The sequence below is a fragment of the Oncorhynchus gorbuscha genome, linkage group LG09 (genome assembly GCF_021184085.1).
Source record: "Oncorhynchus gorbuscha isolate QuinsamMale2020 ecotype Even-year linkage group LG09, OgorEven_v1.0, whole genome shotgun sequence".
NCBI lineage: Eukaryota > Metazoa > Chordata > Actinopteri > Salmoniformes > Salmonidae > Oncorhynchus > Oncorhynchus gorbuscha.
The window spans coordinates 63,558,104-63,569,364 of record NC_060181.1 but is presented as its reverse complement, the minus strand read 5'-3'; the positions used below and the strand labels follow the sequence as shown (position 1 = coordinate 63,569,364).

At 47.6% G+C, this 11,261-nt stretch overlaps 1 protein-coding gene across 1 annotated transcript; it reads right to left on the bottom strand.

Moving 5' to 3' along the window:
• Window positions 1-217: 217 nt before the first annotated feature.
• LOC124043927 (ADP-ribosylation factor-like protein 4C) lies at window positions 218-2,253 on the bottom strand. The gene has a single exon (XM_046363084.1). It carries the CDS (start codon window positions 1,574-1,576, stop codon window positions 998-1,000), a length of 579 nt encoding a protein of 192 aa, XP_046219040.1. The 5' UTR covers window positions 1,577-2,253; the 3' UTR covers window positions 218-997.
• Between the last annotated feature and the right edge of the window lie 9,008 nt (window positions 2,254-11,261).

The following is an 11,261-nucleotide window of genomic DNA, read 5'->3' as shown; positions in this document are numbered from 1 at the left end:
CCTCTCCCCAATACACACCTTCGAAATGTGAGGGTCTCTCAGGGGAGATATAGAGACAAACCAGTCCATGTGTTCAGGTCGACAGTTCACCAGGTTTAAAATACATCTCCTGTTGATCACCGTCATCTTGGCCAGCTGTTGACATTATCCTCTTACTGTAGATTACATTTTACATTCCTCTATCACATCATGGAAATAAAAGTAATCAGTCACCATGCATTTTGTATACATTTTAATATTCAAAAAATAATTCAATTTGGGCTTTTTGGTACATACACAGCCTGTTTTTTGCTATACAGTGTAGTACTCTACTATTTTGTTAGGAAATTAAAAGTGCAAAGTAGTGGACCACGTTGCAGACAATGTTATCCTCAGTCCACCACGCATAGTAAACTTCAACGCTCCAAAGCCTTGTTGACCTCTGCATTAATAAACCCATACAGGGACTGAGGTGTGACTTTCATAATACAGATATCTTGGTTTCAGTTTTTTTCTTCTCCATGAATGAACAGGGTCCATTTCATTGTGACCCACATCCACTTAACGTGCAAAGTAAAACTTGCTGTCCAAAGAAGCATTCCGTCAGAATGTCCATAGTCCATCACAGTATAGGCCTATACTGTATGAGATGCTTCTTCAAAATAACATGTTGAGCTACAGATTTATAGTCCGTGGTAAAGCAGGAAATGACGGGCCAGCCCGCATTCATGTAATGCTTTTGTTCCTATGATAAAAGTAATATCAAGTTTGTTTTGGTTAACCTTAGTAAATATCTTGCACCAATAGGATCACCCTCTTGCGTGCAAAAGCATCATTCAGCTATAGGATTCACAGCGTCAGCAACTTTTACAACCCAATGAAAGGAAATACAACAATCACCGCAAAGTAAATGTCATTTTAGGGCAACATTGGCATACCCAAACAGCATTTAGATACAGTAATGTGGCGTAGGTTTAGGTTAATGAACGGTCCATAGGCTACGACCCATAGGCGGCCGTTATCGTTTCTTCTTTTGCTTTAAAGACCTTCTCCGCTTTACAATCATCTCATATAGTTTGTCCATACCCTCGTGGAGTCCCTCGCCAATTATGGCGCAGCAAGGTTGGACGTGGTATGTGGTGGATGGGGTGAGCTCGTGGAGAGCCAGCTGTTTTTCAATGTCCGCGACTGGAAGAGATTTGGGCAGGTCCTGCTTGTTGGCTATCACCAGCAGCGGTGTCCCCTGGTTCTCCGCGAATTTGGTAACTTTATGCAGTTCCGTTTTAGCCTCCTCCAACCGATCGACGTCTACCGAGTCCACCACATAGATGATGCCGTCCGTGCACCGACTGTAGGATTTCCATAGGGGTCGGAGCTTCTCCTGGCCTCCGACGTCCCAGAAGTGACAGCTGATCCCCTTTGCCGTACCATTACTGAGTTTGATTTTCTCAGTGTTGAATCCAATTGTTGGCACGGTGTTTACGAATTCGTTGAATTTCAGACGATAAAGAACAGTCGTTTTGCCAGCCGAATCCAACCCCAGCATCACAATGTGAAGGGATTGGAAAGCAGATATGTTGGAGAAACTGTTGCCCATTTTCAATAGCAGGTGAAGGGAACGTCTAGCTTCTCTACAGAACCAATGTGATGACCTAAAACAGCGTTTCAATGTTCAATAGGCTCGTCGATGAATCCACAACAACGATAGCCTATCAACAAACGTAAAGTCAATGTGTCTACAGGCCCGACGTGCGCTTTGGATGGTTCATCCTCGTTTTCCCCTCAGAAGCATTGGGGAACAGTGTCCTCATCTGTAGGACGCAGCGCGGGGTTCATTAGAATTCTTCTCCACACTCCAGTTAATATTCATTTCATTACGCAACTGTCGAACTCCCCACACTCACCAGACAGCTAAAGGAAGACCCTGGTGGGTTTACAACAAACACACTGCTTGCTGTCTCTCTCTACTATTTCCTCCGTGAGCACTGCGCACTTGTCTCCCGTCCCCACGTCTCCTCTATAGGCACGTTGGCTGTCCAAAAAACGAGCCTCCGTTCAGGGATAGAAGAAAGAAAAAAATCCACCTGCGATTCGTGGATGAGTCCAAATTATCGCGAGAAATGGCTACACTGCGTCCATAAACAAAATTACAATTATTGCAGCTATGAATTTGGGTTAATGTTATGAGCTCTATGGTAGGCTACGTGACGGCATATGCGGTCCGACTCCTACCACTGCGGCCGCAGCATACACACTGATGAGGGAGCAGAAAGCAAAACAGCGCAGTAGCCTGCCTGCCATAACATACGCTCCACCCATTCGGGCCATGCCAAACAAAGTGCACATGTATTATTATTGTGGCCACATGCACGTTGCTATGGCCACATGTACGTTGTTATGTCGTGCTTATCGACATGCATATCGAAATCCATATAGCTAGAAATGTATATGCGTAATAAATAGCCTACCCCTTTGCGTATTTCTAATTTGATTCGATTCACCAATAGGCCTGTGGATTAAAGGGGTGAGAATATTCCAGATAATGATAACTAAAATGTACACAGTGCAAATAATAGGCCTAGGTTTAAAGCATACGCCTATGCAGCCGTGCAAGCTATTGATCAATTAGAATCCTATTAGTTAATACATTAGTAGGTATTTTAATATTGAGAATGAGCACCTTATTGTAGGTATTGGCTACGAATTACTATTTCGATGTCACTTTATGTGCATAACATTAGTATAACGTAAAAAACAATTGAACTGGTTCTAGTAATATGCCTAATATCCTAAATACATGCACAATTAAACGATTAACTATAACTGACCTATATTCAGTAGAGAGCATTTGTATAGGTTTAACCATTTCAGAATTCCCTCCTGAGATTATAGTGCAACATTTTCACAAGGGTAAAGAGGTTTTTTGATAGAAGTCAATACACGGAGGACGACGCCACCTTCTGTCGAAGCCCAGAAACAACAGACCGTAAATAAATAGAAGCACGCTTAAGCGCATGCTATTTTGTGGGGACTGGGGACATTTCAATGACACCTATATCATGTCATGTTTGAATAGGTTCATAAACAAATCCAGTCATGTGATAAGCCTCCCCTAACCTATATGATAGAATAGGTTTATGTTCAGAAAGGGTAAAGCATTTGCCTTGGTGTTGGTTAAACCTCGTTTACTAATCCAAGCTACTAGAGCATTCGTTTACTAACCATGATACAGGAATTTGAGGTGACATAAATTCCAGCATGGCACTAGCAGGACTACACCTACCTCATGTGAAAAGCATCCATCCAGCTCAGCAACACTCCAAACATGCTGTTCCAGGTTTTGGTTGTCATTCTCAATTCTGCCCCTGAAAAAACACAGATTATTGAGTGTTATGGGACTGGGTTTACTATTTCAAACCATAGAAATCCAGGTATCCAAATGGTGATTTAGAACTGTGGACAGTGTTGAAAAAGCAAGTGTGAAAGCTGTGTTGTAGAGGTAGAGGATGTCCTATATAGGTGTAGTAGGGATACGGTAGCTGCTTTTGGCCTGATTCCACACAATAATAACCCACCTACACACCCATATACATTTGGGTACATAATACATACTGGGTCATACATACTGGGTCAGAACCCCTTTCTGTGCAACTGGGTCCTGGACTTCCTGACACGCCAACCCCAAGTGGTGAAGAGAACAACACCTTTGCCACGCTGATCCTCAACACAGGGCCCCATATAGGTGCGTGTGCTCAGCCCCCTCCTGTACTCCCTGTTCACTCATGATTGCGTGGCACTGGTGGAAAACGTACCCAATTGTCATACTTGAGTAAAATTATAGATACCTTAATAGAAAGTTACTCAAGTAAAAATGAAAGTACCCCAGTAAAATACTACTTGAGTAACAGTCTGAAAGTATTTGTTTGAATATTAATATTCTTGTTTCTCATGGTCTGAGAGTCCTTTAGGTGTCTTTTAGCAAACTCTATATGGGTTGTCATGTGCATTTTACTGAGGAGAGTCTTCCGTCTGGCCACTCTACCTTATATGTCTGATTGGTGGAGTCCTGCAGAGATGGTTGTCCTTCTGGAAGATTCTCCCATCTCCACAGAGGAACTCTGGAGCCATGGTCACCTCCCTGACTAAGGCATTTCTCCCCCGGTTGCTAAGTTTTGTTTGGCGGCCAGATCCAGGAGTCTTGGTAATTCCAAACTTTTTCCATTTAAGAATGATGGAGGCCACTGTGTTCTTGGGGACCTTCAATGCTGCAGAAATGTTTTGGTAACATTCCCCAGATCTGTGCCTCGACACAATCGGCGCTCTACAGACAATTCGTTTGACCTCATGGCATGGTTTTTGCTCTGACATGCGCTGTCAACTGTGAGACCTTATATAGACAGGTGTGTGCCTTTCCAAATCATGTACAATCAATTTAATTTACCACGGGCGGACTCCAATCAAGTTGTATAAACATCTCAAGGATGATCAATGGAAACTGGATGCACCTGAGCTCAATTTCGAGTCTCATAGCAAATGGTCTGAATACTTATGTAAATAAGGTATTTTTCTAGGTTTTATTTTTTATAAATTTGCAAACATTTTTAAAAAGCTTTTTCCACTTTGTCATTATGGGGTATTGTGTGTAGATTGCTGAGGGGACTTAAACAAAAATACATTTTAGAATTAGGCTGTAGCATAACAGAATGTGGAAAAAGACAAGGGGTTAGAATACTTTCTGAATGCACTGTGTCTACTGTATTTTCGACATAGCTTATTCAAATGTTTATACTACTACTGTACAGTGCATTTTAGTTACACTGTTTATACACACCACACATTTATTTATATACAGGATTCTTGACATAGCTCCCGCTAATATATCTACTACTGTACATATAATTCATAGAATTCATCCGGCGTAGATGCGTGTTGATTGCATGTGGATTGCTATTACAGTGCTATTTGGGTTTTTAATTGGATTTGTTCCGACATTTCCTGATTTCTTGTTGCTCTTTCTGTTTTTTTCAATTGATTATTTGTGTACGTGTTTGACATTTTACTGCATTTTTAGGAGTTAGTAACATAAGCATTTCGCTGCACATGCTATGACATCTGATAACTTGTGTACTTGACCAATAAACTTCTATTCAATTTTTCACATTTAGAACTGATAGGCTTACAATACATGAAACTGTCAAAAACAGTTGAAAAACATTGGTATCGTCATTCACTCTGACCCAAGAAAACCAACTGTAATCCTGTTGTATTCTAGTAGCCTTCATTCCACAAATACACAGAGATAATGTAATGCTCTGGGTGTCGTGGGTGTGGAGTCAAACGCAGGAGACAGAGAGTTCCGGGAAGGGAAACCACCCTCGGTCTGACTCGTGACAGTACCCCCCCCTCTGACGCGCGGCTCCCGCAGCGCGCCGACACCGGCCTCGAGGTCGTCCCGGAGGACGAGGTGCAGGGCGATCCGGATGGAGGCGATGGAAATCCCTCAACATGGATGGATCCAAGATGTCCCCCACCGGTACCCAGCACCTCTCCTCCGGGCCGTACCCCTCCCAGTCCACGAGGCAATGCAGACCCCTCACCCGGCGTCTTGAGTCCAGAATGGCCCGGATCGTGTACGCCGGGGACCCCTCGATGTCCAAAGAGGGGGGGGGGGGAGGGACCTCCGGCACCTCACTGTCCTGCAGGGGACCAGCTACCACCAGCCTGAGGAGAGACACATGAAACGACGGGTTAATACGATAATAGGGAGGGAGTTGTAATCGATAACACACCTTGTTTATTCTCCTCAGAACTTTAAAGGGCCCTACACACTGCGGACTCAGCTTCCGGCAGGGCAAGCGGAGAGGTAGGTTTCGGGTCGAGAGCCAGACCCTGTCCCCCGGTACAAGCACAGGGGCCTCACTGCGGTGGCGGTCAGCACTCCTCTTCTGCCGTCCAGTCGCTTGTTGTAGAGATTCCTGGACGGCCCTCCAGGTCTCCTTGGAGCGCTGTACCCATTCCTCCACCGCAGGAGCCTCGGTCTGGCTCGGATGCCATGGTGCCAGGACCGGCTGGTACCCCAACACACACTGAAAAGGGGACACGTTAGTAGAGGAGTGGCGTAGTGAGTTCTGAGCCATTTCAGCCCAGGGAATGTATCGTGCCCACTCCCCTGGCCGATCCTGGCAATACGACCGCAGAAACCTAGACACCTCCTGGTTCACTCTCTCCACCTGCCCATTACTCTCGGGGTGATAACCGGAGGTCAGGCTGACAGAGACCCCCAAGCGTTCCATGAACGCTCTCCATACCCGAGACGTGAATTTGGGGCCCGATCAGAAACGATGTCCTCCGGCACCCCGTAGTGCCGAAAGACATGGGTGAATAACGCCTCCGCAGTCTGTAGGGCTGTAGGGATACTGGGCAACGGGAGGAGATGGCAGGACTTAGAGAACCGATCCACAATCACTAGAACCGTGGTGTTCCCCTGAGACGGCAGAAGATCGGTCAGGAAATCTAAGGACAGATGTGACCATGGCCGCTGTGGAATGGGGAGGGCTTGTAACTTCCCTCTAGGAAGGTGCCTAGGAGCCTTACTCTGAGCGCACACTGAACAGGAGGAGACATAACCCTTAACGTCCTTAGCCAAAGTAGGCCACCAATACCTCCCCTGAAGGCTCCCCACTGTCCTCGTCACCCCAGGGTGACCCGAGGAGGGTAGGACGTGAGCCCACCGAATCAGTTTGTCCCGAACACCAAGCGGCACGTACCTTCGCCCCGCTGGACACTGAGGAGGTGCGGGTTCAGCCCGTAACGCCCGCTCGATGTCCGAGTCCACCTCCCATACCACTGGTGCTACCAGCTTTGAGGCGGGAAGGATGGGAGTAGGTTCGGTGGACCCATCCTCCGTGTCGTAAAGGCGGGACAGTGCGTCAGCCTTTACGTTCTGGGAGCCCGGTCTATAAGACAATGTAAACCGGAACCGGGTGAAGAATATGGCCCACCTTGCCTGATGTGGGTTAAGTCTCCTAGCTGCCTGAATATACTCCAGGTTCTGGTGGTCGGTCCAAATGAGAAAGGGGTGCTTAGCCCCCTCAAGCCAGTGTCTCCACACCTTCAGAGCTCTAACCACCGCTAGCAACTCCCGGTCCCCCACATCATAGTTACGCTCCGCTAGGCTGAGCTTCCTTGAGAAGAAAGCGCAGGGGCGGAGTTTTGGTGGCGTACCCGAGCGCTGTGATAGCACGGCACCCACCCCAGCCTCGGAATGCTAGAGAGGGGTCCGGATGCGCCAACACGGGCGCATCAGTGAACAGCGCCTTCAACTTGTTGAATGCTCCGTCCGCCTCTGCTGACCACTGCAACCGCACCGGGCCCCCCTTCAGCAGTGAGGTAATGGGAGCCGCTATCTGGCCAAAACCCCGGATAAACCTCAGGTAGTAGTTGGCAAAACCCATAAACCGCTGCACCTCCTTTACCGTGGTCGGAGTCGGCCAATTACGCACGGCCCTAATGCGGTCTCCCTCCATCACTACCCCCGAGGTGGAAATGCAATATCCCAGAAAAGAGACGGCTCGTTTAGAGAACACGCATTTCTCAGCCTTGACTTATAGGTCATGCTCCAGCAGTCTACCAAGCACCTTGCGCACCAGAGACACATGCGCGGAAAAACGGCTGGAGCATTTTTTAACCCATACGGCATGACGAGGTACTCATAGTGGCCTGATGTGGTACTAAATGCGGTTTTCCACTTGTCTCCCGTCCGAATACGCACCAGACTATACGCGTTCCTGAGATCCAGTTTTGTGAAGAACTGCGCTCCGTGGAATGATTCCACCACCGTAGCGATGAGAGGTAGAGGGTAACTATACCCCAATGTGATGGAGTTTAGACCTCTATAATCAATACACGGACGCAAACCTCCCTCCTTTTTCCTCACAAAAAAAGAAACTCGAGGAGACGGGTGAAATGGAGGGCCGAATGTACCCCTGTCCCAGCGACTCCGTGACAAATGTCTCCATTGCCAACGTCTCCTCCTGGGACAGCGGGTACACGTGACTCTTGGGAAGCGCAGCGTCTACCTGGAGATCTATCGTACAATCCCTTCCCGGTCGATAAGGTGGTAATTTAGTCGCTTTCACTTTACTGAAAGCGATTGCCAAATCGGCATACTCGGGTGGAATGCACACCGTGGAACCCTGGTCTGGACTCTCCACCGACGTGGCACCGATGGAAACTCCCAAACACCTTCCAGAACACTCCTCTGGCCACCCCTGGAGAACCCCCTGTCTCCACGAAATTTTAGGATTGTGCCGGGCCAGCCAGGGAGTCCCCAGCACCAACTGGAAACGCAGGCGAATCAATAATAAAAAAAACTGATACGCTCCCTATGATTCCCCTGCGTCACCATGTCCAGTGGGACCGTGGTATCCCTGACCATCCATGACCCTAATGGCCGGCTATCTAGGGAGTGCACGGGGAAAGGAGAATCTATCGGCACCAGCGGAATCCCTAACTTAAGGGCGAGTCCGCGATTCATAAAGTTCCCAGCTGCGCCTGAATCGACTAGCGCCCTATGCTGGGAAGATGGAAAAAAGTGAAGAAAAAAGGTTAAGACAAACATGTGGCCAACAGGGGGTTCTGGGTGAGTTTGATGCGGACTCACCTGGGGTGACCGAGAAGCGTACCGCCTGCCATCTCTACTCCCAGACAGACCCCTCCAGCACCGATCAGACGTCTGTCCTCTCCGACCACAGTTGGTGCAGGGAAGGCCTCCTCCTCTGGTACCCCTCGGCGCAGCCCCTCCCAACTCCATCGGAACGGGAGCGGAGGGGCTGGGTGGTGGAACGCACAGGACCCTCTCTGAACGCCCGCGGGCAGCCAGCAGATTGTCCAGTCGAATGGACATGTCAATTAGCTGATCCAGTGACAGAGTGGTGTCCCGACACGCTAACTCCCGGCGGACGTCCTCTCGGAGACTACACCTGTAGTGGCCCATAAGGGCCCTGTCGTTCCACCCAGATCCGGCTGCCAAGGTCCGGAACTCCAGCGCGTAATCCTGGGCGCTCCTCCTCTCCTGCCTGAGATGAAATAGTCCTCCTCTCCTGCCTGAGATGAAATACTCTGGGTAGTGCTCCCGCGCTGAGTCTGGGCCATTCCAGAGCACGACCCGTGAGGCAGGAGATGAGGACACTCACCCTCTCCGCTCCTGATGGAGGGGGTCTGACGGTGGCCAGGTATATCTCCAGCTGAAGCAGAAACCCCTAGCAACCCGCCGCCGCTCCATCATAAGCCCTCGGTAGCGTCAGACGGAGGGTGCTGGAGTCGGGAGATGGGGAGTCCGGAGCCGGGGGTGCCGAAGGTGGAGAGAGGAGACCACTCCTCTCCCATCGGTCCATCTCTCCATCACTTGATCTATCGTGGATCCGATCCGATGGAGGACGGTGGTGTGGTGGAGACAGAGAGTGCAATGCTGTGCGTCTTTAATAGCACCAACGCACCACAGGGTGCTCACAATAGTAACGGCCCCAAACACAGGGAATGAAAATGTACAATGGAAAAATCACAACCAGGCACTAACACGTACAGTGCCTTGCGAAAGTATTCGGCCTCCTTGAACTTTGCGACCTTTTGCCACATTTCAGGCTTCAAATATAAAGATATAAAACTGTATTTGTTTGTGAAGAATCAACAACAAGTGGGACACAATCATGAAGTGGAACAACATTTATTGGATATTTCAAACTTTTTTAACAAATCAAAAACTGAAAAATTGGGCGTGCAAAATTATTCAGCCCCTTTACTTTCAGTGCAGCAAACTCTCTCCAGAAGTTCAGTGAGGATCTCTGAATGATCCAATGTTGACCTAAATGACTAATGATGATAAATACAATCCACCTGTGTGTAATCAAGTCTCCGTATAAATGCACCTGCACTGTGATAGTCTCAGAGGTCCGTTAAAAGCGCAGAGAGCATCATGAAGAACAAGGAACACACCAGGCAGGTCCGAGATACTGTTGTGAAGAACTTTAAAGCCAGATTTGGATACAAAAAGATTTCCCAAGCTTTAAACATCCCAAGGAGCACTGTGCAAGCGATAATACTGAAATGGAAGGAGTATCAGACCACTGCAAATCTACCAAGACCTGTCCGTCCCTCTAAACTTTCAGCTCATACAAGGAGAAGACTGATCAGAGATGCAGCCAAGAGGCCCATGATCACTCTGGATGAACTTCAGAGATCTACAGCTGAGGTGGGAGACTCTGTCCATAGGACAACAATCAGTTGTATATTGCACAAATCTGGCCTTTATGGAAGAGTGGCAAGAAGAAAGCCATTTCTTAAAGATATCCATAAAAAGTGTTGTTTAAAGTGTGCTACAAGCCACCTGGGAGACACACCAAACATGTGGAAGAAGATGCTCTGGTCAGATGAAACCAAAAATGAACTTTTTGGCAACAATGCAAAACATTATGTTTGGCGTAAAAGCAACACAGCTCATCACCCTGAACACACCATCCCCACTGTCAAATATGGTGGTGGCAGCATCATGGTTTGGGCCTGCTTTTCTTCAGCAGGGACAGGGAAGATGGTTAAAATTGATGGGAAGATGGATGGAGCCAAATACAGGACCATTCTGGAAGAAAACCTGATGGAGTCTGCAAAAGACCTGAGACTGGGATGGAGATTTGTCTTCCAACAAGACAATGATCCAAAACATAAAGCAAAATCTACAATGGAATGGTTCACAAATAAACATATCCAGGTGTTAGAATGGCCAAGTCAAAGTCCAGACCTGAATCCAATCGAGAATCTGTGGAAAGAACTGAAAACTGCTGTTCACAAATGCTCTCCATCCAACCTCACTGAGCTCGAGCTGTTTTGCAAGGAGGAATGGGAAAAAATGTCAGTCTCTCGATGTGCAAAACTGATAGAGACATACCCCAAGCAACTTACAGCTGTAATCACAGCAAAAGGTGGGCCTACAAAGTATTAACTTAAGGGGGCTGAATAATTTTGCACGCCCAACTTTTCAGTTTTTGATTTGTTAAAAAAGTTTGAAATATCCAATAAATGTCGTTCCACTTCATGATTGTGTCCCACTTGTTGTTGATTCTTCACAAAAAATACAGTTTTATATCTTTATGTTTGAAGCCTGAAATGTGGCAAAAGGTCGCAAAGTTCAAGGGGGCCGAATACTTTCGCAAGGCACTGTACCTCTACAACAGAGCCGAAGGTTGCACTGAAATAATCCTGCACAACAACCAGGCGGGAGGGCTGTCTAA